Source organism: Muscardinus avellanarius (genome assembly GCF_963383645.1).
Source record: "Muscardinus avellanarius genome assembly, chromosome: 6".
Taxonomy (NCBI): domain Eukaryota; kingdom Metazoa; phylum Chordata; class Mammalia; order Rodentia; family Gliridae; genus Muscardinus; species Muscardinus avellanarius.
The window spans coordinates 12,682,468-12,708,989 of NC_137791.1; the positions used below are offsets into that span (position 1 = coordinate 12,682,468).

Here is a 26,522-nt window from a genome sequence, read left to right on the forward strand (position 1 = left end):
GTTTTACTTCAATGATCAGGGATTATCAAAGTAAGGAATCTCTTGAAGGCTTGTGCCATCTGGGAGTATAGCCCGGAGGTAGAAAGCCCCTGGGTTCCACCTCTATACCACCAAATAAATAAATAAATAAATAAATAAAGCCGGGCGTGGTGGCGCACGCTTGTAATCCCCGCGCTTGGGAGGTGGAGACAGGAGGATTGCGCTGGTTCCCAGCCAGCCTCGCTGGCTTAAGAGACCCTGTTTCCACATAAAAAAAAAAGTTAAAAAAATAGGTCTGGGAGTGTAGCCCGTGGGAGTGTATCCCAGAGGTAGAAGGGCTTCCAGGAATCCCAGTACCACCAATAAATAAATAAACAAACAAACAAACAAACAATAAAATATAGGGCAGGGGATGTAGCTCGGAAGTTAAATGCCCCTGGGTTCCATCCCCAGACCTGCCCCAAAAAAAAAAAAAATTAGTTCATAAAATGATGGTGACTGTTCCTACCTCATAGGATAGCTATAGTAGTTGAGTGAGTTAATGAGAACAATCCTTGGCACCTTATGAATTCTCTGTAAATGCTGCTATTACCACAGCAACCAAAGACTGTATTTTTCTCTTTAATGTCACCTGAAGGAGAAAACCAAGGTCAGCAACACTGCCCCAAGGCCCAGCAGCTGAGCATTCCCACCCTGTGGCTGCCAGCCCAAAGCCTTGAACTTTCCTCTATAGTCTGTTTCCTGGGAGGCTAGAACTGGTTCTCAAGTGTTAAAACAGTAAACAAAACCTTAGGAGATGGTTATTGGGCAGGTTCCAAGGCATAGTTGACTCTAACTTGTTCCTCTACAATCTACAATCATCAGACTCTAAATTACACAAATGAGTTCTAGAACCATTTTTGTTCAGGATCAAATTAGGGCCCAATTCATGATAACTGAACCTTGTAACCACCAGGCAGCCACAAGACAGCCTCAAACTGCAAGCGACATCACTGCCTCAGGAAGCAGGAGGAAAGGCATTGTTGCTGACTGAGGGCCGCTACTGCGGGCTGAGCGCTATATTGTGTTATTTATTCTCCCAGCAAGGGAGGTACTGGCTGCCCCATTTTTCAGATGAGAAAAAGATCAGACAGGTTATGTGATTCCTCCAAAGGTCAGACAGATAGTCGGTGTCAGAAACAGCACAGAACACAGATCTGTCTGGCTCCAGGCCTTAATGAATTGAATCCATAAACACTTGGCACCTCCCCATGACATCCTCTCAAACCCTTTGCTTGAATACTAGCTCAGAGCCCAGCTTCGTGGCACACGCTTGTAATCCCAGCACTGGGGAGGCTACGACAGGAGGATCATACAGGTTCAAAGCCAGCCTCAGCTACTTAGTGAGGCTCTCAGCAACTTAGTGAGAGAACCTGGTTCCAAATAAAGTATTAAATAGGTCTTGGAGTATAGCCCAGAAGTAGAAAAGCCCCTGGGTTCCACCCCCAGTACCACAAAAAAAAAAAAAAAAAAAAAAAAAAATATATATATATATATATATATATATATATATATATATATATATATATATATATATATACTAGCTCAGAGTCTGGTGTAATCTGGTGTAATGGTGCCCACCTTTTATCCCACTTTAGGAGTCTGAGACAGGAGGGTCACAGGTTCAAGGCCAGCCTCAGGTTCTGTTTCCAGATAAAAGAATAAAATAGGACTGGGCATCGTGGCACACGCTTGTAATCCCAGCCAAAATAACAATAATAATAATGAATATAAAATAGGGTTGAGGGTATAGCTTGGAGATAAAAATGCTCCTGGGTTCAGCTCTCAGCACCAAAATAAATAAAAATACCAGCCCAAGCTTAGTGTCTATAGAGCAGCAAGGGGTTGGCTTCCTTCAGAGTTTTAGGGGAAAAATAGAGAGGACTCTTGTACCAATACTGGGAATGGCCTAGGAAGATTTGAGAAAGCTATGATTATTAATATATTTCAAAAATTGGGTGAGGGGCAAATCTGTGCAAGGACTTGGTTTCTACCTAAAAGCAGGCAACTATTCCAATGTAAATTAACCTAGCTAAAGGTGATTAACAAGTCCATAGGAGAGGAGAACTAGGCCTTTCTCTATCTAAAGACAGATCAAAATTATTGTTACGAATTGGGAGAATATGGTTTGGGGAAACTGTTCCCCAGGGACCCCTGCGAGGGTCCCGGATACACTTTCCCCCAACCCATAACAAAAGCCAAAAACGACCAAAATAGAAAATTACCGCGGGTTCTTGTCCTAAGCTAAGAATAAATATGCATAGCTTGGAAAGTTGCTGAAGATTTAAAGAAGTTTATTAGAAAGATAGAAATACAGAAAATAGAAATACAGCCCCATGCCAAAATGGCATGAGGTGGTGATTCGAAATGAATACACCAAAGGAATTACACGTGGACCGGACTTTTTATACCCATGACCTCCATCTTGTTTACGTAATTCTGATGTAGTGAACGTCCCTGTAAGGTACCTCCCCTTACCCTGTAAGGTACCTCCCTCAATAAGGTGTGGCGAGGTGTCTACTTTCATGAAGGTCGACCCCTCCTACCATCCTAGCTGGCTTATCATGTAGATCTGTCTTTAGATAAAGGCCTAGTTCTCCTCTCCTATTGACTTGCTAATTACATGTAGCTAAATCAATCTAAGTTTCAGTAGCTGTTTGCTTCCTGACCAAAGCCAAGCCTTTCTCTCTCCAGGTCTGCCGCCATTTTGACACAATTATTTTTGAAATATATTAATAATCAGAGCTTTTGAAACCAACACCTTATGCAAAACTAGCCAGAGAATGGGAGCCACCCAATACCTTTCTTAGAAGACAGCTTGTGTGGGACTTGGTAATAGTCATGAGAAAATAAGACAATTCTGTAAGGATCTTCACTGGCATGGCAGAAAAGAATTGCAGCACACACCTGTCAGAGAAAAAGACAGAGGTTTTATTTAGGAAAGTGAGAAATATGAGGGGAAGGCAGGATATCTTAAGAGGTGGAGAGCTTCCCAGCAAGAGGGCCTTTGGGGCTTTTTCAATTCTTTTATAGAACCCCTATAAGGGGTTGGGGTTACACACTGAAGGTCTGACTTTTTTGTTTGTTTGTTTTTTTGGTGGTGGTACTGGGGATTGAACCCAGGAGTGTTCTACCTCTGAGCTACACCCCCAGACCTATTTTTTTTTTTTTTTTTTGTGGGTCTGGGGGTGGAACCCAGGGGCATTTGACCTCCGAGCTACACCACCTGTCCTATTTTTTATTCTTTATTTTGAAACCTGGTTTCACTGAGTTGCGGAGGGCCTCACTAAGTAGCTGAGGCTGTCTGCACACCGTGATCCTCTTGAGGAGATAGAAAGGAAATAGGCAGATAGGGAAAAGGCCTTGGTAGAAAAAAGCTAATTTCCTGAGTTTCCTGAGGGGCGACAAATGCCTGAAACTCCAAAGGCTCAGAGATAAGAAGGCCAGAGCTTCACAAAGCCATCCTGAGTTTCCTAATCAACAAACCCACCCAGCAAGTCTGGCATTCCTGAAAGGAGACCCTACAAAGAACTTGCAAATGTCCTATGCAAATTCTCCTTGGAGTCACCACAACCACAAACGGACTTGCAAGCAGTCAGGCATCAGCCAGTCAGATGGCAAAAGCGGGTCACTTTCCCGCTCAGGACTCCCTCCCCTTTTGGGGAGCTGTTCTCTCTCTCGCAGGTCGTGTAGGCCCTGAGAGAAGGCAGAGTGCATCTGAGGGCACGTGGCTCGGGCGACTCTCGAGTAGTGACCTGAAGGCCTCTGCTGGACATCATGGCTGACCAGGCCCCTAGGGGTGACCTGTACCTCTTTTCTGGCAGATTGCGTGGACTCTGGGAGAAAGTAGTTTGCAACTGATGGGCACTTGGCTCGGGCGACACTCGGGTAGTGACCCTGAAGGCAGCTACTGGACCCCGGAGTTCCGACCGCCCCTATGGGGTGTTCGGCCACTTTTCTCTATTCCCTTCTGGCAGATCGTGCGGACTCCGGAAGAAAGCAGCCTGTACCTGAAGGCAATTGGCTTGGGCTACTCTCAAGTATTGTCCTGAAGGCAGCTGCTGGACCCAGAGTTCCAGACCCTTTGGGGGTGTTCAGCCACCCTTGCCCCATTCCCTGCTGCTTCCAATAAACCTTTTACTCCCCTTCCTGAGGTCTGCGGGTGTCATTCTTCGCTCTCAGTAGACAAGAACTCGCCGGGGTTTTCTCGCAAGAAAACCCCCGTTTCACTCTCAGCCTCACAAATGCTGGGATTACAAGCGTGTGCCACCATGCCCGGCTCCCAGCCCTGGGATGGAACCCAGGGACATTCTACCTCCGAGCTACACTACATCCTCGGCCTTATTTTTAATTCTTTATTTTGAAATAGGGTCTCATGAGTTGCAAAGGGCCTAAGTAGCTGAGGCTGTCAGTGAACTGCGATCCTACTGTCTCAGCCTCCAAAATCCTGGGCCAGCCCTATATTTTATCCTTTATTTTGAAACAAGGCCTCACTATGTACCTGAGGTTGTCCTGGAACCTGTGACCCTCCTGTCTTACCCTCTCAAGTATGGGGATTATAAGGATGCGCCACCACGCCCATCTCCCAACTCTATTTTTTATTCTTATTTATTTATTTATTTATTTTACTTTTTTGTGGGTCTGGGGATGGAACCCAGGGGCATTTGACCTCCGAGCTACACCCCCTGCCCTATTTTTTATTCTTTATTTTGAAACCGGGTCTCACTGAGTTGCAGAGGGCCTCACTAAGTAGCTGAGGCTGTCCCCTCAAACCACAACAAAACCCAAAAAAAACCCAGAAAAACCGTGGGTTCTTATCCTAAGCTAAGGGTAAATATACATTAGCCAGGATTCTTGCTGAAGATTTAAAGAAGTTTATTAAAAAGATAGAAATACAGCCGGGCGTGGTGGCGCACGCTTGTCATCCCCGCACTTGGGAGGCAGAGACAGGAGGATCGCGCAGGTTCGAAGCCAGCCGCACGCTGGCTTAGGAGACCCTGTTTCCAAACAAAAATGTAAAAGTAGGTCTGGGAGTGTAGCCCAGAGGAAGAAGGGCTTCCAGGAACCCCAGTACCACCAAAAAAAAAAAAAAAAAGATAGAAATACAGAAGATAGTTACAGCCCCATGCCATTGGCATGAGGGGGGGCTCCATTGAATGCCCCACCAAAGATACAAGTGGGCAGACTCCCATGAGCTCCGTCTTGTTTATGTAATTCTGCCGTAGTCCCCTTATTTCCCTGCCAAGGTGGAGCCCAGGTGTCCTTTCAGCCTAGGTCTCTTTTCACTAAGGTCATGATCAAAGGCCTTGCGACCCCCCCCCATCCTAGCTAGATTATCTAATCATGTAGATCTGCATTTAGTAAGAGGAAACCCTAGCTCCCCTCTCCTATGACTTGTTAATTACTTTAATCTAAGTCAGTTTACATTGGAATAATTGCCTGCTTTTAGGCAGAAACCAAGTCCTTTCACAGATTTTTGAAATATAATAATCAGAGCTTTCTCAAATCTTCCTAGGCCATTCCCAATAATGGTACACAAATAAAATATAAAATAGGTCTGGGAGTGTAGCCTGGAGGTAGAAAAGCCCCTGGGTTCCAAGCCCAGTACCACAAAAAAAAAAAAAAAAAAAGAAAGAAAAGAAGCCAGGCGTGGTGGCGCACGCTTGTAATCCCAGCATTCGGGAGGCTGAGACTGGAGGATCTCGGTTTGCGGACAGCCTCAGCTACTTAGTGAGGCCCTCTGCAACTCAGTGAGACCCGGTTTCAAAATAAAGAATAAAAAATAGGGCAGAGGGTGTAGCTCGGAGGTAGAATGCCCCTGGGTTCCATCCCCAAACCCACAAAAAAAAAAAAAAAAAAGAAAAGGCGCGCGCGCGTGTGTGTGTGTGTGTGTGTGTGTGTGTGTGTGTGTGCGCACGCGTGTTGGTGGCGAATGGACCCGGGGCCCAGGTGCACGCTCAGAACTCTACAACTACCCACTCAACCTTGTGTGGTAGGACCACCAGAGAAGACCACCCAGACTCTCTTTAAGCCAAATAGAAAGTCTTTATTAGTCATCCCGCAACTACACTATCCTGAGTGCGGCCCCAGACCAGTTTCTCAGGGCTTTATTTATTTATTTACTGCAGTACTGGGGATTGAGCCCAAGGGCATTTTACCTCTGAGGTCACCCCCAGCCCTATTTTTTTATTCTTTTTTTATTTTTTATTTTATTTTTTATTTTTGCAGGTCGGGGGGTGGAACCCATGGCATTCATCCTCAGAGCTACACTCCCTGCCCTATTTTTTATTCTTTATTTTGAGACAGGGTCTCACTGAATTGCAAAGAGCCTCACTAAATTGCTGAGGCTGTCCTTGAACCTCGATCCTCCTTTCTCAGCCTCCCAAATGCTGGGGTTATAAGCTGGTGCCACCACACCCGTCTCAGAGCTCTTTTTATACAACAAAATCACAAGCTCAGGAGTGTAAGAGTTTAGGTTCCCACAAAATGGACAATCCACATTTTTTTTTCAGAGGGTGTGCAAGTCAAGTGGAAAATACAGAAGCCAGGAGCAGCACGTGCAGGAGCTCAACACCCATGCCTGTCCCTTCTATTGTCCACCGTTTGATTGTTTAAGGGTAGAAAGTTCCTAGCAGCCTTTGGTTTTCTGCAGGTGCAAACTAGGCGGGAGGTACAGAAGCCAAACAGGCAGTTATGCGTGACTAGCCAGGTACCTGGTGACAAACATTTGCGTCTTGGGTCACCTAGGGTAACATCTTGGGTCACCTAGGGTAACATCTTGGGTCACCTAGGGTAACATCGCGGCAGTACTGAAGCTAAGGCCTAGGCTCACTTTATCATTTTATCACACTTGAATGAATTTTGTTTTGTTTTGTGGTACTGGAGATGGAACTCAGGGACGTTCTACCTCTGACTACACCCCCAGCCTGACTTTTTTTGGGGGGGGTTCTAGGGATGGAACTCAGGGTCCATCCATTCTTTTCCTATCCCATCAACCTAGTACAAGCTTACAAAATCTCTCTCTCTCTCTCTCTCTCTCTCTCTCTCTCTCTCTCTCTCTCTCTCTCTCTGTTTTCTTTTGGCAGTCCTGGGGATGGAACCCAGGAACATTCTACCTCCAAGCTACACCCTAGCCCGATTTTTTTGTGGGGGTCTATGGATGGAACTCAGGGGCATTCGACCTCCGAGCTACACGATACATGCCCTATTTTTTATTCTTTATTTTGAAGCAGGGTCTCACTGAGTTGCAGAGGGCATCACTAAGTAACTGAGGCTGTCCCAAACCGCAATCCTCAGGTCTCAGCCTCCCAAATGCTGGGATTACCAGCGAGCGCCACCAGGCCCGGCTTCCCCAGCACGATTTTTATTTCTTTCTTTTTTTTTTTTTTTTAAAAAAAAAACAGGATCTCACTGAGCTGCAAAGGGCCTCACTAAGTAGTAGCTGAGGCTGGCCGGGAACCGTGATCCTCCTGTCTCAGCCTCCCAAATGCTGGGATTACAAGCGTGGGCTACCAGGGCCGGCTCAGAAGTGAGATCTAATTCCTAAGGCATTGGGAGAGCGAAGCAGTCCTCCCCCTCACTCTCCTCTGGTCCTGGTTAGTCATTTCCTGCCCATCCACCTGAGATACTTTTCCATCCATTGTCTTCCTGTCCCAACAACCTAGTACAAGCGTAAATATCTCTTATCTAGTCTCTGTTCTCCTGCCTTTTCACGGACCAAAAAAACGTGAGATCCAAAGAAAAACTCCCTTGGCTGTTCACAAAGCCAGCGCTCACCACCGACTACTAAATTAAGTCTAGTTAGTATAATCTCTGTCTGCCCCCCCCCCCAAAAAAATCAGGTCCTTTGCTTCCATCTAACGAACCTGGGGTGTTTTCCAAATAGACCTAGGGCTTTTCTATTTCTTTGCTCTCTTCTTGTACAATTTACCCCCCTACACATACACACACACGTAATTCCAGACCTCCACTTCACCGCCCATCTGTAATATCAACCCTTGTACAGATCGCGAGGCTGCTGCGGCCTCTAGCACCAATCTCCTACACTGATTTTAAGCTATTTGTCCTGCTTTGGGGTCTAATTTCTCTTATCCCTTCAGCCTCCATTGCCCGAGTAGGACACCCTGGAGGAAAAGGAAACTGTCGCAGTTGCCGACGCCCTCGCCTGCACTCGGGTAAAGTTTAATTTGGTCTCTTAACATGAACACAGCCGGAGAAACCTCCTCCTGCACGCGCGGAGGTGCCTTCCACCGGGACACACACGTGTCCTGAGCCGGCCCGGCGCCTCCTCGGGAGCCCCGCCCTCTCGGGGGCCACGCCCCTCTCGGAGCCACGCCTCCGGACGCTTCCATTGCAGCCCGGAGGGGGGGCGGTGGTTTACTTAAAAGCGTTCCCGCGGGTGCCGGCTACTCCGGCGCTCCTTGGCCACAGCCTGCACCCCGCTTGGCAGTGCAAGTCCCCGAGTCCAGGTGCGGCAGGGTGCCCCGGCCTGGCCGCCGCGGAGCCATCGCGCCCGGCCCGCGCCCCCTCCGCTCCCGCGTGGTCGCGCCCGCTTTGTGGGCGCCCGGGCCTCCGGCTCTCGCCGGCTCCCGGCAGCCAGTGTCGCCTCCGCCGCCGCCGGCCTCGCGCCGCTGCCGCCGCCGCCCGGCCTCCCCAGGCCCCGGTCCTCCGCCCGGCCCCGGCCCCGGCCCCCAGCCGCGGCCTCCCCCGCCGCTCTCCCCGCGCGCAGCGGCCGCGGCCGAGGTGGCGGCGGCGCCCGGCATGTTGCAGAGCCCGCGGCGGCTCTGCTCCGCCCTGCTGCACAGGGACGCCCCCGGCCTGCGCCCCCGGCCCGCGCCCGCCCCGCGGCCCCCGGCCCGCGCGCCCCCGAGCCCCGCCGGCCCCCGGCCCGCGCGCCCCCGCCTGCTGGCGGCCGCCCCGGGCGCGGCGAGAGCGGGCCCCCCGACAGGTGAGTGCCCGGAGGGGGGGGCTGCCACACTTTATGGTGTGTGTGTGTGTGTGTGTGTGTGCGTGCGTGCGTGTGTGTGTGTGTGTGTGTGTGTGTGTGTGTGTGTGTGTGTGCTGGAGAGGGAGCCCAGAGCCGTTTTATACACTGTTGATCGCAATATTTAATGGGCATTTTCATCCTTAAGAGAATCTAAAATGACCCCTGGTGTAATCATGTGGCTTGCATAGCCTAGATGTTCTGAATATTCTTAGAGTCGTGTTAATAGTAGCACGTTGGCTTGTTTGACATTTATTGGATTTATTTTATTTATTTATTTTGCCTTACTGGGGATGATACCCAGGGGCATTTTACCTCCAAGCCATACACCCAGTCCTACTTTTATTATTCTTTATTTTGAAACAAAGTCTCACTGATTGGAGAGAGGCTCACTAAGTAGCTGAGGCTGTCCGCGAACCGCAGTCCTCCGGTCTCAGCCTCCCAAATGCTGGGATTACTAGCGTGCGCCACCACACCCGAGCTCCCAGCCCGATTTTTTTATTCTTTCTTTTTTGCGGTACTGAAGATGGAACCCAGGAGCATTCTACCTCCGAGCTACACCCCCAGCCCTATTTTTTATTCTTTATTTTGAAACAGGGTCTCACTGAGTTACAAAGGGCATTACTAAGTAGTAGCCGAGGCTGTCGGAGAACTGAGATCCTTCTGTCTCCCTCCATCTCCCGAATACTGATTACAATCCTGAGCCATCACCCCGGCTCTGGATTTATATTTTGTGTGTGAGCCTTCCAATCTTTTTTTTTTCTTTTTTGGTGGCACTGGGGATGGAACCCTAGGGTGATCTGCTTCCAAGCTACACCTACAATCGTTTTTGTTTGAAACAAGGTCTTCCAGAATTGCCTGAGGAGTTGCTTGAGATGCTCCTGTCCCAGCCTCCCAAGTAACTGGGATTTTAGGCCTGCACCACCAGGTTGGGCTGGAGCCTTCCACTCAAACATTTTATCATTTTTTGTGCTGGATACCTGGGTCAGGATCTTGTAAAACTGATGTCTTCCATTCACTAGAGCATCCTCCGTCCCCACTACTGTTAAACCTAGGGATGATCCCCCACGGAGCATCCCCAGCCCTTATTTTGAGCTGGTTGCACCAAGCTGCCCAGGTTGGTCTTGTACTTGTGATCCTCCTGGCTTAGCCTCCCAAGTACTCGCATTGTGGCTTTCTGTAAAAGAAGTAATCTGAATGTGTTTGAAGCCAAGACTTTATTTTATTTTATTTATTTATTTTTTATTTTTTATTTTTTATTTTTTGGTACTGGGGGTAGAACCCAGGGGCTTTCTTCCTTCAGGCTATACTCCCAGACCTATTTTCTATTTTATTTGGAAACAGGGTCTCACTGAGTTACTGAGAGCCTCACTAAATAGCTGAGGCTGGCTTCGAACCTGTGCGATCCTCCTGTCTCAGCCTCCCAAGTGCAGGGATTACAAGCGTGCGCCACCACGCCCGGCTTCAAGACTTTAAATTCTAATCACATCATTGATGTGTACAGACCAGATGGTTATATTTCAAAGTTAGAGTGTTAACTTGGTTACTGGAAACTCTCAACACAAAATTCTTGCCGGTTGCCCTCCAAAGTGTGTGGGGGGGCACTGGGGGTTAGACCCAGGAGCGTTCTTCTCTGAGCTATACCCCAGCCCAGCCCTATTTTATTTCTTATTGAGAAGTAGGGTCTCACTAAGTTGCTGAGGCTGGTTGTGACCTGGGGTCCTCCTGTCTCTGCCTCCAACCACACACTACAAGTGAGGGCCACCACACCAGCTGTATTCTTTAGAAAGCGTGGATTCCCAAAAGTCGAACATGGTTGTTTTTTTTCCCCTCCTCCAAGTCTTAAAAATTTAGCACACGTAAAATAACTGTTAGGGTCTGTACCACCTAATACTGTGTTTCCGAAATTTTCAAGAACGTAGTTAGGTTTGACGTTGAGAAATTAGAAGAAAACCAGCTGGTATCTCAAGTTCCTGCCCATATTGACCAATTTCCTCAAAAGTCCTTCGGAGGAGCAGCGTTGGTCTAGTGGGTACGTTTTCGGATTGCAGGTACCTTGTAAACACAACTGTGTTAACAGGAGTACCCGATTAGACTGGATGGAGCTTTTGGAATGCGAGGCTTCCGACACAGGATTATGAACTTTGAAGAGGTTGATTGAAACCCCTTGGTTTTTACAAATGAATAAATTGAAACACTTGGAACAGGGTAGCCCAGTGGTTAGGGCATAGATTTAAACATTCAAAGCAAACTGTGTTTGGTCCCCAGCAGCAAGAATTAAAAAAAGAATAAAGGATTTTTCTAGCACTGTTGTTGTTAAGTATTGTAGAAAGTTACTACAAAGTCTAGGCAGTTTTCTTGTTTCCCCCAGTTTTAGCCTTGGCAAGGTGTGTTGTCCTAAATACTGGGATTATAAATACTAAGATTACAAATTTGTACACCCACACCCGGCCCTAGTCTTTCATAAAGGATTTTTATTGGCCAGAGAGAGATGAGATTTGCAAAAGGAAGGACTGTGTAATGAATTTAAGCGCACATTTTGTTACAGCTAAGAATTTGCAGATGGCCCAGGGGTGCTGGAGACGGGGAAGTCCCTTTCAGCTGTGGGGATCCTGTTTTTCAGGCTTCAGGAAGCAGGTGGCTTTTGAGCAGGGCCTTGTAGGCTGTTTAGGATGGGAAGAGAATATAAAACCTTTTACCCTTGGAAAGGTGTGAGGTATGGTTGAGGGTGGGTGAGAATTAGAACATTAGAGTTTTTCTGTTTTGTTTTGTTTGCGATAACTGGGGATGGAACCCAGGGGCATCCTATCTCCGAGCTACAGCCCCATTTTTTATTTTTTATTCTTTTTTTGGAAACAGAGTTTTAGGCTGTCTGAGAACCAGTCTCCTGTCTCAGCCTCCCAAATGCTGGGATTACAAGTGTGTGATCGCTCGGTCCTTAGAGTACATTTAAAAAATGCAAATCCTAGCCAGACGTGGTGGTGCGTGCTTGTAATCCTAGTACTTGGGAAACTGAGACAGGAGGATCACAGGTTGGTAGACAGCCTCAGCTACTTAGTGAGGCCCTCCGTAACTTAGTGAGACCCTGTTTCAAAATAAAGAATAAAAAATTGAGCAGGGGGTGTAGCTTGGAGGTAGAATGCCCCTGGGTTCCATCCCAAGTACAAATAAATAAATAAAATACAGATTCTAGCATTCCCCTGTAGATCTATTAAATCAAAACTGTGACTGGTGGGCTCCAGATAACACATTACTAAACCAATTAACAGTAATAAAGCTCCAGATGATTCTTTCTCTTCATGGTGCTGGCGGTTGAACCCAGCACTACATGGGCTTAATCGCCATTGAACCTCCTGTAAGCTTGAGCAGGTGATTAAGTGCCCCAAAGCTGGGACATCTGTTCCATCTGCAAGATGGGCCTTAAAGAGCAAAGATAACACCCCCTAAAGAGGCAGCGGTTGCCATGGCCAGGAGTCCTGTTGGCTACAAATGCTGTCGTCCAGGTCTGTCCGCAGATAACGAGGAAGCTGGATCCCTGCTCTTCACCACTGGAACATGATGCTTATTTTTCTTGGTACAATTTTAAACGCAAATACCAGCTGGGTTGAGGAGGTGGCTTTATTTGGGGAGGACCATTAGCTGTGTGAGTAAGCTGCTTATGAGAGAGGAGGAATGGAGAAGCCTGTAATCATCCCCTCCACGGCGTTCACTGCTGTCCTCGGAGCGCGGAGGTACCATTTCCCTGTGGCATTCACGGGTAACAGTCGAGCCACAGTGGAGTGTAGGGGTGTTCTGAGTTAACAGCCATGGCCAGAATCCTGTTCAACCTGCAACTTTACTTCTTTTTTTTTTTTTTTTTTTTTTTGCGGGTTTGGGGTGGAACCCAGGGACGTTGGATCTCCAACCTATATCCCCTGCCCTATTTTCACTAAGTTACGGAGGACCTAAGTGGCTGAGGCTGTCTGCAAAGCGTGATCCTCCAGTCTCAGCCTCCAAGCGTGCGCCACCATGCCTGGCAACCCTCAACATTCACAAAGCATTGCACTCTGCTTGCTCTATTTTTTTGTACTGGGAATGTAACCCAGGGGCCTTCTACGTCAGGGCTACACTCCCAGACCCATTTTATATTTTATTTGGAAACAGGGTCTCAAACCAGCTGAGGCTGGCTTCAAACCTGCGCGATCCTCCTGTCTCAGCCTCCCAAGCACAGGGATTACAAACGTGCGCCACCACGCCCGGCTTCTGCTTCCTTTTAATAACCAGACTTTACCTAGAAAAAATAAATTAGACCGTTGATAGCTGTGTAGCCACAAATTTTTTGAACAGCAGCACACTTTCTGAAAGGCCAAATAATACACTGTACCACGTAAGTAATTAATTGTAGCAGGAATTAAGAATTTGTCAGGGAAAAAAAAAACCTTTGAGTGGGTGGAAGGAGTACACTTTGGAGAAGAGGGTGCCTGGAAGGTGATAGATGTGGGAGCGGTGGAGAATGTCCTGGGAAGAGAGGTTCTTCCAGAATCATCAGGATGTTCACGATTGCGGTCCGGCCAACCTCAGCTACTTAGCGAGGCCCTTTGCGACTCAGTGAGACCCTGTTTCATAAAGAATAAAAAAATAGGACTAGGGGTATAGCTCGGAGGTAAAAGGCCCCAAGGTTCCATTCCCAGTACTGCAAAAAACAAAATCCAGATTTCTGAGCCAGGCATGATGGTGCCTACCTGTAACCTTAGTACTGGGCAGGCTGAGAAAGGAGGACCACAAGGCCAGCCTGCGAAACTCAGTGAGAACCCCCAGTACCGCGCACACAACACTTTTGTTTTTTTTCAACTGTGCTTTCTGCTAATTTCTTGAAGTCTGGTAAATTGTTTAAGAAGCACCTCTAAGCCGGGCGTGGTGGCGCACGCTTGTAATCCCAGCATTCGGGAGGCTGAGACCTGGAGGATCACGGTTCGCGGACAGCCTCAGCTACTTAGTGAGGCCCTCTGCAACTCAGTGAGACCCGGTTTCAAAATAAAGAATAAAAAATAGGGCAGGGGGTGTAGCCCGTAGGTCAAATGCCCCTGGGTTTCATCCCCAGACCCGCAAAAAAAAAAAAAAAAAAAAAAAAAAAAAGAAGCACCTCTAACGATTCTGGCAAGTCTGAGAATCTGTGGAGAGGATTCTACAAAAGTGCTAAGAGCTTTGAGCTTGAGGTTCAAGGCAATTCAGGGGACACCTGAGCAAGAACAAAAGCAGGGGTGTCTGGTGCTAGGGATTGAGCCCGGGGGAGTCTGCCTATGAGCCTTACCCTCAGCCCTGTTTTTATTAATTAATTAATTTGTTTATTTATTTATTTTGAGGTATTGGACTGGAACCCAGGGGCATTCTACCTCCAGGCTACACCCCTGGCCCTATTTTTATTTATTCTGATACAGGGTCTCACTGAGTTGCAAAGGGCCTCACTCACTAAGTAGCTGAGGCTGCCCTCAAACCTGCAGTCCTCCTGCCTCAGTCTCCCAGGTACTGGTATTACAGGCACGAGCCACCACACCTGGCTACAAAAGCAGATTTTAAGAAAGGAGAGGAATTGGCTTATTTAGGAAAGTTCACTGAGGCAGCTAGCCAGCATTGCCACGGAAGTTATCTGATTTTACAGTGTGGAGGGTGGGCGGGCGGGCGGATGAATAAAACTGGGGGAGTTTTGACGTTCACCAAAAGAAGCCAGGCCGTTCTCTTCTTGTGTCTTGGAGGCGACTCACCGGATGGGTATGTGTTGGTAGGAGTCACTGCTGACTGATCGGGATTTACTCTTGATAGCAACTTACGCAGCGGCTGTCATAGTGGAGGGTGGTGTGTATTGGTGTCGGGACCCTGGGAAACCTACTAGCACTTTTGGGAGGAGCTAAGGTATTTTGGATTTTTGGTTCCTGGAATGGGAAGCTGGGGGGATGAGCCTCTTCCCACAGACAGAAGGAACAGGCCAAGCGAAAACACTGGCTGTCTCGCCTGGCTCTGGTGAGCTCAGAAGGCAGGGGTTCCCTGGGGAACACTAGGGGCATCTGATACTGAGTGCCTCTAACCATTTCCCCCTCCTTCCGCTTATCAGCATGCCAAGGCCCCACTCTGGCCTTCTGAATTTTATATTTCCCAAGTGGAGCTGAGGCGTGCGATTCTGCCACTCAGCCCACGTAGGGACTGGAGAGGGCACAGCCTGCTATGCGTGGACAGCTGCTATAGCTTGTCGATGCGCTGAGTATCATACTTCTGAAAGGTAGAGCTGGTATTGGATTGTGCCGTGTTGTACAAAATGAAATTTTAAAATTTTTTTAGTTTGAGTTTTTGGGCTTGGTGATTGAACCCAGGGGTTTCTATCTAGAAGCTACATCCAGGGTCTCACAGACCTGCAGAGGGCCTCACTAAGGAGCTGAGGCTGTCTGCGAACCGCGATCCCTCCTGTCTCAGCCCCCCAAATGCTGGGGTTACAAGCGTGCGCCACCACACCCAGGTCCCTAGTCCTTTTTCTTTTGAAACAGTCTAAGTTACTGTGTGCTATCCTTGAACCTGCTATCCTCCTGTCTCAACCTCCCAAGTAAGGGGATTGCAGGTTTGCTCCACTCTTAGAATTTAAGTAGTATGAGAAGTCCATGAAAATAAATGCCTAAACCTACAGCAAGAATTGTCCCGGTGTGATGTCTGGGAAACCTGCTAGTCTTCGGTCGTGGTGCAGCCTTTGTGTGTATGGTGCTGGGGATTGAGCCAGAGGCATTCTGCCGTCACGCTAGATTTTATTTCTTGTTTGATTGTATTTCTCATTTGGAAACAGGGTCTCACTAGGTTGCCGAGAGTCTCACTACTGGCTGAGTTTGTCTTCAAACCCGTGGTCCTCCTGTCTCCGCCTCCCAAGTTCAGGGCTTACTGCGTGCGACACCACGCCTGGCTGATGCGTCCTTAGCTGGTGTCTTCCCAGCCTTCCTTCAAATCAGTTTTTCTCTCTCTCTTTCAGAGCCTTGAGCATGCCCTTTTAATTTGGAGACACCGGGCCTTGCTAAGTTGCCCAGGTTGGCCTTGAACTTGCTATTCCTCCTCTCCCGGTCTCCTGGGAGTAGCAGGGGCTACAGACCCACACCACCTTGATCAGTGACTCCTGTTTGTTTAGGGAGGGAAGCAGGATTGGGCAGAGCGTTCTTTGAGCTTCCAGTATTTGGGCACGTCTGTCTCTTTGGCAGATTTCTAGCAATACCTTGGATATCATCTTTTTCTTTTCTCCTGTCTGTTTTGCTTTTGAATGTTCACGATCATTCAGAATCTGCTGAAGGCAAAAATGTCTTTCAGATCTTGTAGGCCAACTCGATTTGCTGAAATTTATTTCCAGAACTAATTTCTTTCAGATGGTGTTGGAATTATTTGGAAATACTTTTGAATTTTATTTGGAAATAAGTTAGTAACTTTATGTCTTTTTTTTCCCCTTCAAAGCATACACATTCCCATAATGAAAATCTTTTCCTCCAAACTTTAAGTATTGTATGGATTGTCTTTAGAAGCTTGCAACATTTTCTTACCTTTGGTGTCCAAAGTTTCATGGGGAGCTGAGCACGGTGGTCCATGCTTGTAATCCCAGTACTTGGGAGGCTGAGACTGGAGGATCACAGGTTCGAGGACAGCCTCAGCAGGTAATAAGACTCACCACCTAGTGAGACCCTCTTTCAAAATAAAAGAAATAGGGCTGGCTGTGTAGCTCAAAGGTAGAATGCTTCTGGGCTCAATCCCAGTGCCCCCACACTCACACACAAAGTTTCCTGGAGAACTGGGCATGGCAATGCCACATGCTTGTAGTACTTGGGAGGCTGAGACTGGAGGATTGCAGGTTCGAGTACAGTCTCAACAAGTAGTGAGACTCATTAACCGTCAGGAAACGTATCAGTCCTTGGATGGTTTTAGCTATAATATTGTCTCTTGTTATGTTCTGTAACTCCTATTTGTTAGCTAACTTATGGGTTCAATCCCAATATCTCTTTTAATGTCTTTCTATTTCACAAGATTTTCCGTCATTTTAAGTTCTAGTCATTACCTAGTTCTCCCATTGCCCCATTTTCCCTAGAAACCGAGGTTTGTGACTGTAGTAGTGGCTCGACTGTAAGTAGATGTCTGCCTGTTCCTCCTTCCGCCCGCTGTATAGAGGAGAGGCTGGTGGAGGGTGGGCAGCCGGGCCCCCTTGCAGAACGCAGGGGGCGCATCCTGGAGACGCGGCCTTTGCCAGAGGAAGGAGGGCTTGCTTCTGTGCTCTCCAGTGTAGCCTCTCCCCTCCCTGTTTACAAATCCTTGGGAGCCTGCCTCTCCGGGCCCGCCACCCGCTCCTGGAGCCAGCTCTGGCTCCACCGGCAGGCGAGAGCCACCTTCCCACTGTGTCTGGGAGGGGAAGGCCCTGACCTCGGCTGTTTCGAGGAACAGACTGGCCCAACAGTGGCCCGGCCTCGCCTGCCTTTCTCCCGCAGACTCTGCTTGCGGTTTCCCCAGGTCACCCTTGCAAAGACCCGCCATTTACCTTTGGCTTGAACCGCATCTTCGTCCATCTGGTGCCTCTGAGGATTCAAACCCGCTTCTGTCTTCCTGCAATTCCTCCGAGTTGTTGCCTCCTTCATAGCATCCTTTGTTTTCTTTTTTTTTTTTTTTTTTTTTTCTTTTTTGGGTGGTGGCTTTGGGGTTCCTGGAAGCCCTTCTACCTCTGGGCTACACTCCCAGACCTATTTTATAATTTTTTTTAAATTTGGAAACGGGGTCTCTTAAGCCAGCGAGTCTGGCTCCGAATCAGCACGATCTTCCTGTCGCTGCCTCACAAGCGTAGGGATTACAAACGTGCGCTACCACGCCCGGCTTAACTCGACTTAACTCTTTACTTTGAAAGAAGGCCTCACTCACAAAGTAGCTGAGGCTGGCAGAGAATCCATGATCCTCCTGTCTCAGCCTCCCATAGAGTGTGCTGCCATGTCTGGCTACTTTTTGTGTGTGTGTGTGTGTGTGTGGTACTGGGGATGAAACCCAGGGGCATTTTACCTCAGAGCTACACTCCCAGCCCAATTTTTTAGTCTTTTTATTTTTGAAACAGGGTCTCACTAAGTAGCTGAGGCTGTCCACGAACTGAGATCCTCTGGTCTCGGCCTCCTGAATGCTGGGATTACAAGCATGCGCCATCATGCCCAGCTTGGCTACTTTTTTATTTTGAAAAAAGATCTCACTTAAGTTGTTGAGACTTGCTGAGTTGCTGGGGCTGGCCTTAAACCTGGTACTTACTGTTCCAGCCTCCCAAGTACCAGAGCTGTGTGCTGCACCAGGATTCTTTTTCTTTAGAAATACTTGTTTTTGTTTTTGTTTTTGTTGGTGCTGGGGTTTGAACCCAGGGGAGTTATACCTCTGAGCCACACCTCCAGCCCTATTTTGTTTAATTTTTTTTAGTTTGAAACAGTATCTCACTATGTTGCTGCATTGTCAAGCTGTCCTGGAACCATCCTGTCTCAGCATGCTGGGACTACAAGCATGCGCCACTATGCCCAGCTAGAGGTATTTTCTAAATAAGACCATTGTGACTGAAGGTACAGCTCATCTTTTCTGGAAAACACGTTGGCGTTCTTGTCCAGTCCCGCCACTGTTGCCTGGCAGAGAAAGGTCTCTGGCTGTGTCTAGGTGCTCGTATTTTTAGAGCCCCGCTAGGTTGGGAGTCGCGACCTTCACTTGATAGCCCTGGTAAGGGCGCGGCGTGACACTGCCTCGTACACTGTGTGCTGTACCAGTGTGCCCGCTGTAATAGCGTGACGTAGTCAGCAGATGGAGGGAGGAGGTGGAACTTGACCTCTGTTCCCAGCGTGCAGAATGGGCTGCTGCCTGTGCCCCGCCGCCCCTCCCGCGCAGATGCCAGCCCTGCTGTGGATGCTGACCAAGCAGCCAACCAAGGTGCAGGCAGTGTTCTGCAGGGTCGGAGCTGTGCAGTCTCTTACCTTCAGCCTCCAGGTGTGTAAACAGTGAATAGAACCCTGGTTTGCAGGGTTGTTAGAAAGAATAGTGAGACACAGATGTTAATAGGTTGGCACATCCAGAAAGCAAGTGGTATCATTAAACAGAACGGAGCCAGGTGTGGTGGCCACACACTTGTCGTCCCAGCATCTGGGAGGCTGAGACAGGAGGATCGCAGCTCACAGACAGCCTTAGCTACTACTTACTTAGTGAGGCCCTGTGCAACTCAGTGAGACCCTGTTTCAAAATAAAAAATGAAAAATAGGGCTGGGAGTGCAGCTCGGAGGTAGAATGCCTCTGGGGTCCATCCCCAGTACTGCCAACAAAAGACATAATAGAGGGACAGACATGGCACTTAGGGCATGCTGGCCCGTCTAGCTTAACTCAGTCTTCACACTAACCAAACGAAGTAAGTGTAGGTTACAGTTAGCCCCAAACAAAACTGAAGCCAGAAAGTTGTCTAAGATCCTGTCAGTACAAGGGAAGGCAGGGATTTGAAACGGGGCAGCCTCACTGGCGACCATGCACTTAAGGTCCGCTGGCCTCTGGACACATGCGGCCCAGTGCACGGCTCCTCGCTCCCGCTGTCTGTCACTGACAGTGACGCAGTAGCGGCTCAGGCTCAGGCCCAGGCCCGGGACTTGAGGCTGAAACGGGAATCCAGGGTTTGAAGCCAGCCGGGGCAGCTTACCAAGACCCTGTTTCCAAATAAAAAAATAAAATTGGTCTGGAGGTGTAGTTTGGAGGTATAATGCACCGGGCTTCAATCCCCAGCAAAACACACACACACACACACACACACACACACACACACACACACACACAGAGATTTTGAAACTAGTTCAGGCCTTGCACCAGAAATAGCTTAATGCTGGCACAAAGTGCACAGTGTCTAGGTCTGGAGTCGCGTCCTACAAGCCCAGGCTCATCCTGGTGCTCACTTACTGGGTCAGACTGCACTGTTTGAGATTTTTCTAGCTGATAGGTGCACACCCCAGCGTCCCCAAACTACAGGAAAACAGGGTTGTGTTTAATGGAAGGCACATCGTTAAAACTTCTGAGACTCCGTGTCCTCATCTGTGAAGCGTGTTCACAGTCTCTGGAAGTTTCTGAGAGGTGACTCCAGCCAGTGAAAGGCTGGCTATGGCGGGAAGGAGCCAGCCGGCGAGCAGCGATCCCCTCCAGTGTCTGACAGGTTTCCGGGGCACTCTTCCATCATTGGCCACCCTTTTGAAATTGTTTTTAAAAATTAATAGGAATCTTATTTTATTTATTTTGCTGTGCTGGTGAAGGAGCCCCGAGCCACTGAGCCGCATCCCCACCCCTGTTACCATTTTGTAATGCACCAGAGAGGGTCCTAGGGAACACTGCAAGTGGGGAGGTCCAGGCCCTGCCCCGGCGAAACGTATTCCTGAGTGTTATTACTCAAGACACCCACTAGAATGTCAATCGGCTGCCTAGACGAGCCGTCTCGCTCCTGAGGTGGTTCAACATACGGCCAGCAGAGGGCAGCCGCGGCCCGCCGTCCAGGGTCGGTGTCGGGTATTGGTTCTTGGGGTTGCTGAGCCAAGGTCGATCAGCTTCCGCTTGTGTTCCCAAGAGCCTGGCCTTTGCTTATTTGGCTTCTGGTGGTTGTTTTGCTGAGTCACCTTTTCAGGCCCCTGAGCCCAAACTAATTCTGAGAAAAATTATTCACATCACAGGCTAAATGGTTTGGACAAAGCCTAGAACAAGCAGTTCTTGGTACCTAGAGAAGTATTATGTGGACAGATGTTTCCATGCTTACTTCACGCTGTGAGGACTGCTTGGTGGGAGGCTCGGTCAGTTTGGGTCTGGGCATCGTGATTAATGATGTGCAAAGGTTTCATTGAATCCAATCATTTCCTCATGGTCTGCACGCAGGTGAATTTGTTATCTTAGATGATTGAGAGCTGTGTAGTAAATAGTTGGGGTTTTTTTTGTTTTGTTTTGCGGTACTAGGGACAGAACGCAGGGGCATTCTACCCACAGCCTTTTTTTTTTAAGTTCTTTATTTTAAAACAGGATCTCACTGGGCTGCAGAGGGCCTAAGTAGCTGAGGCTGGCCACAAACTGCAATCCTCCTGTCTCAGCCTCCCAATGCTGGGATTACAAGTGTGTGCCACCACACTCATCTCTATTTAGATGTCTCTATTTAGTCCTTTAGAGGGTACACCTTTATTCAAATAGTTTATCGCACATAGGCTTGTTATTGTGGTGCTAGGGATTGAACCCAGGGTGCTCTACCTCCAAGCTACACACAACCCCATTTTATTTATTTATTTATTTATTTATTTATTTATTTATTTTTTGCAACAGCGTCTGGCTAGGTTGCTGGGTCTTGCTATGTAGCTAAGGTTGGCCTCAAACCCGTGATTGTCCTGTCTCCGTCTCACACGTACTAGACTTACAGGCATGATGCTCAGCTGGTCTTCTGTCTTCAAGGGTGGATAACACTGAACTCTTAGGGGCATATAGTGCAGTGAGAAGCAGAGACACCCGTGCGTACAAAGCACTAGGGAGAACCAGGCACAGAGGCTGGACGGGCTGAAGCCCAAGCCCCAGAGATGAAGGGGAGGCTTCAGGAGGCTCCTGGACCAGGTGGCAGTCCAGGCCAGACCAGGAGCACAGTGGTGACAGTGGCGCCGGCGGGGAGGGGTCAGCAAGGCTGGGGAGAACCAGGAGACTGAGAGCCACTCTGCCCCCCGCCCCCCGCTGCATCCCGGGGTCCTGCTGCTGAGAAGGGTCTGCCCTGTACACGGTTCTCCTGCTCCCAGGGCAGCCACCTCAAGGAGAGGAAACTACCCCAACTGTGCTTACCCCAAATAAAAGCCAGCACTGCTTCAGATTGGTAGAGTAACCCAGCATGCTTCGCCCTTTTCTGACCCACTGAAAAATATCTACTCTGTAATGCTCCAGAAGGAAGAATTACAGTCGTCCAGGTAGTTGAGTCTTAAAGCGAAGCATATTTATGTATTTTTCTACAGCATCATGAATGGGTAATTATCATTAAAAGGCCTCCAGCCTGACTGTAATCCTAGTGCTGAAGAGGCTAGGTGGAAGGATCACAGGTTTGAGGACAGCCTCAACAACTGAGACTCAGCAACTTAGCAAGACCTTGTTTCAAATTAAAAAAAAAAAAAATTTAAGGCTTGGGAGTATAATTCAGGTAGAATACCCCTAGGTTCAATCCTCAGCACGAAACACACATCCACACGCACGCCCACAACCAAACTCCTTTTCTCCTGATATTCAGACTATTGTAATTTTTTCCCCTTAGAACAGACTTACAACTTTTGAAACACAGAGATGAAGTCATACAAACATTTTTATAGACAAGGAAAAGAAACCTCGAAACAATTTCTGTCATCACCCTAACAGTCTAAATTTAGCTAAAAACAAATCTTACTTGGTTTACCAAGAGCTGTAGGCATTTTCTAAAGTACTCAAGAACAGCTCAAATATATAAACTTAGGAGGGAACATAAAACTAACATCAGCTCATTCTCCAGCACAGAGCTCTTCTAAAATGCCATGTCTGCAGGGAAAGATGTTTGTTGGAACTGTCTGGGGCCACCTCACTGGCCAGGCGGCTCTCAGTCTGCCTCCGAGGGGGCCGGGGTGTTGGTAGGAGCGCCCGGCTAGGCCGAGAAGCCCTGAGGGGTCCCGGCCAGCTCCTGTCCTCCTGAACCTTGAACCTGCTGGTGTTAAGTGCTTCGGGAGCAGCTCGTCTTTCTGCTAAAGTTCATCCCTTACTTCCTTTGTTTTTTTTGGGTGCTGGAGATTGAACCCGAGTCCTATTTTATTTTGAAGCAGGGTCTTGCTCTGTTGATGTGAATCTCACTACTTTTTGAGCCTGTCCTATTTTTTATTTTTTTGTGGGTCTAGGGATGGAACCCAGGGGCATTTGACCTCCAAGCTACACCCCCTACCCTACACCCCCTACCCTATTTTTATTTATTTATTTATTTATTTTGGTGGTACTGGGGTTCCTGGAAGCCCCTCTACCTCCGGGTTACACTCCCAGACCTATTTTATATTTTTGGAAACAGGGTCTCTTAAGCCTGCGCTGCTGGCTTCAAACCTGTGCGATCCTCCTGTCTCCACCTCCCAAGCGCGGGGATTACAAGCGTGCACCACGCCCGGCATTCTTTATTTTTTAAACAGGGTCTCACTAAGTTGCAGAAGGCCTCACTAAGTAAAGTAGCTGAGGCTGTACGCGAACCACGACCTTACCGGCTCAGCCTCCTGAATGCTGGGATTACAAGTGTGCGCCACCACACCCAGTTTATTCTTTATTTTGAAATAGGGTCTCACTGAGTTGCGGAGGGCCTCACTAAGTAGCTGAGGCTGTTCGCGAACCGCGATCCTCCTGTCTCAGCCTCCCAGGTACTGAGATTGGAATTACAAGCATGAGCCACACGCCTGGCTGTACTTTGCTTTCTTTAAATCCTTTTAGACCTGATTTTCTGCTCTGAGGCCTGTGCTGTTTCAGGGATAGTAAAATCTTTCTGAAAAGGACTAGATAGTAAATAACTAGGTGTTATGGATCCAACGTGTCGCTGTTACGTATTTGCACGTTTAACAACTCTTTAAAAATGTAAAAGCCACCGAGTACGATGATGCACACAGCTACACAGGAGGCTGAGGCAGGAGGACTGGAAGTTATTTTTTATTTTTTAAATTTTGAAACAAGGTCTTACTAAGTTGCTGTGTCTGGCCTTGAACCTGCAGCCTCCCAACTACTGGGATTATAGGCGTGCTTCTTAAACTGCCCTCTGAAGCTGAGCTTGGTGGCACAGACCTGTAATACCAGTGCTTGGGAGGCTGAGACAGAAGGATTGCAGGTTTGAGGCCAGCTTAAGCAAATTCAGCAAGACCTTGTTTCAAAATGGGGAATAAAAAAGGTTGGAGGCATAGCTTGGAGATTGAATGCTCCTGAGTTCAATCCCCAGTATCACCGAAAAAAAAAGAAAGCCTCTGGAGAACGAGTTTTGCGGTGCTTTGATACACTGCCCCGGGCTGCGCTGGGTTTCTGTGGGCGGCACAGCTCCTTCCTCCTGCGGTTGAGGCAGCAGCCAGAGCTGAACCTGTAACTGTGCTTTCCTTTCCTGCAGCGTGTTCCATGGGAACCGGGACGAGCAGGCTCTATAGTGCTCTCGCCAAGACCGTGAACAGCAGCTCTGCCTCTGCGCACGCAGAGTACTTGGTCTCACCTGACCTGGACCATCTGGAGCCCATCGATCCCAAAGATCTTCTCGAGGAATGCAGGGCTGTCCTGCAGACCCGGCCTCCCCGCTACCAGAGGGATTTTGTGGATCTGAGGACGGATTGTCCCAGCAGCCACCCTCCCATCAGGGTCATGCAGTGGAACATCCTCGCCCAAGGTACGCCCCACGCCTCTGCGCCTGCGCAGTTCCGTTTCCCGAGACTGCCGGTGTGTGTGCGCCTGCACAGTAAATTTCCTGTGACTTCCTTTCTGCTGCTCTGCCTGCGAGCCCTGGGTGTTACACGCAGGAAGGAAAGGATGTGAGCGAGAGAAATGTGGAAGGATGGGTGACTGCTTTAGTAGACAGTTCTATAGAACGGCCTCAAGCCCCAGCTCTCAGTCCACAGCTCTAAGTTAATCCATGCAGGCGATCCTAGAGAACTCCCTGAAGGGAGTGGAAACTCTGGGAACCCCAGAGGGGAAGGGGAGTCTAGATATTCTTGTGGCTAGGTTCTCATCCACACCCATCAATTTAACTGGAGACCATAAAGAAATTGCTTCATCAAAATACTATTTTATAGGCTGGCATGGTGGCACACCCTTATAATCCCCGTGCTTGGGAGGCAGAGACAGGAGGATTTCACAGGTTCAAAGCCAGATACGCTGGTTTAAGAGACCCTGTTTCCAAATAAAAACATAAAAAATAGGTCTGGGAATGTAGCCTGGAGGTAGAAGGGTTCCATCCCCAGTAACCCCCCGCCACACACACACACACAAAATACTATTTTATAGCCAGGCATGGTGGCGCAGGCTTGAAATCCCAGTACTTCCGGAGGCTGAGACCAGGTTCAAGGGCAGCATCGGTTACTTAGACCCTGTTTCAGCGTGAGGAATAGGGCTGGGGGGTGTAGGTTGGAGCTAGAACGCCACTGGACAGGACCCAGTACCGCCAAAAACAACAACAACAAAAAAAAACAGGGTCTCACTAGGCTGCTGAGGCTGGCCATGAATCTGCTATCTTCTTGTCTCAACTTCACAAGTGCTGGGATTGTAGGTGTGTGCCACAATGCCTGACTTAGTTAAAACATTATTTTTACTTGATGTAGTTTAGATACCTACAGAGAATAGTTCTATTATGAGGGCCAAGCCAAAGATCTTATTCTAGAATATAGATATGTAAAATTGCTTGTTTGGCCCAGATGTAAGTGGTTACTTGATTTGGGCGTGTAGCTGCTCAAGCACTAGAGAAGAGTCGCCCGGGCTCGTCGGGCAGAGGAAGCATCCCAAGCGCCCAGGAGGAGGCCAGATGGCGGGAGACTCCTGGGGACTTAAGTCGCCCTTCTGCGCTAGCTAACCGCTGACTGTCTTTGCAGCTCTTGGAGAAGGCAAAGACAACTTTGTTCAATGCCCGGTTGAAGCACTCAAGTGGGAAGAAAGGAAATGTCTCATCCTAGAAGAAATCCTGGCCTACCAGCCCGATATATTGTGCCTCCAGGAGGTGGACCACTATTTCGACACCTTCCACCCGCTCCTCAGTAGACTGGGCTACCAAGGTACCTTTTTCCCCAAGCCCTGGTCACCGTGTCTAGACGTGGAACACAACAACGGGCCCGACGGCTGCGCCTTGTTCTTCCTGCAAAACCGATTCAAGCTCATCAACAGTGCCAATATTAGGCTGACGGCCATGACCTTGAAGACCAACCAGGTGGCCATCGCGCAGATCCTGGAGTGCAAGGAGTTGGGTCGCCAGTTCTGCATCGCTGTCACCCACTTGAAAGCACGCACTGGCTGGGAGCGGTTTCGCTCGGCTCAGGGCTGCGATCTCCTCCACAACCTGCAGAACATCACCCAGGGAGCCAAGATCCCCCTGATCGTGTGCGGGGACTTCAACGCGGAGCCCACCGAGGAGGTCTACAAACACTTTGCCTCCTCCAGCCTGAATCTGAGCAGCGCCTACAAGCTGCTGAGCGCGGATGGGCAGTCGGAGCCCCCGTACACCACCTGGAAGATCCGGACCTCGGGAGAGTGCAGGCACACCCTGGACTACATCTGGTATTCCAAACACGCCCTGAGCGTGAGGGCCGCTCTGGACTTACTCACCGAGGAGCAGATTGGACCCAACCGGCTTCCGTCCTTCAATTATCCTTCCGACCACCTCTCTCTGGTGTGTGACTTCAGCTTTAATGAGGAGCCCGATGGGCTTCTGTAAGAGCTGCTTGCTTCTTTTTAATCACGAGAGTCTTAACCAGGGATGATTCAGGAAACTGTAAGCAGCGTGAGAAGTTGCTGAGGAAGGAACCCCAGTCTT

The 26,522-nt window shown here is 48.7% G+C and overlaps 1 protein-coding gene across 1 annotated transcript; it reads left to right on the forward strand.

The window, feature by feature from the left end:
* Positions 1 to 8,778: 8,778 nt before the first annotated feature.
* On the forward strand, positions 8,779 to 26,423 carry NOCT (nocturnin; the record flags this gene model as incomplete). Its single annotated transcript, XM_080697090.1, has 3 exons — positions 8,779 to 8,965; positions 24,123 to 24,392; positions 25,588 to 26,423. The coding sequence occupies 3 exons, from the start codon at positions 8,779 to 8,781 to the stop codon at positions 26,421 to 26,423; spliced, it is 1,293 nt and encodes a 430-aa protein (XP_080553216.1).
* Between the last annotated feature and the right edge of the window lie 99 nt (positions 26,424 to 26,522).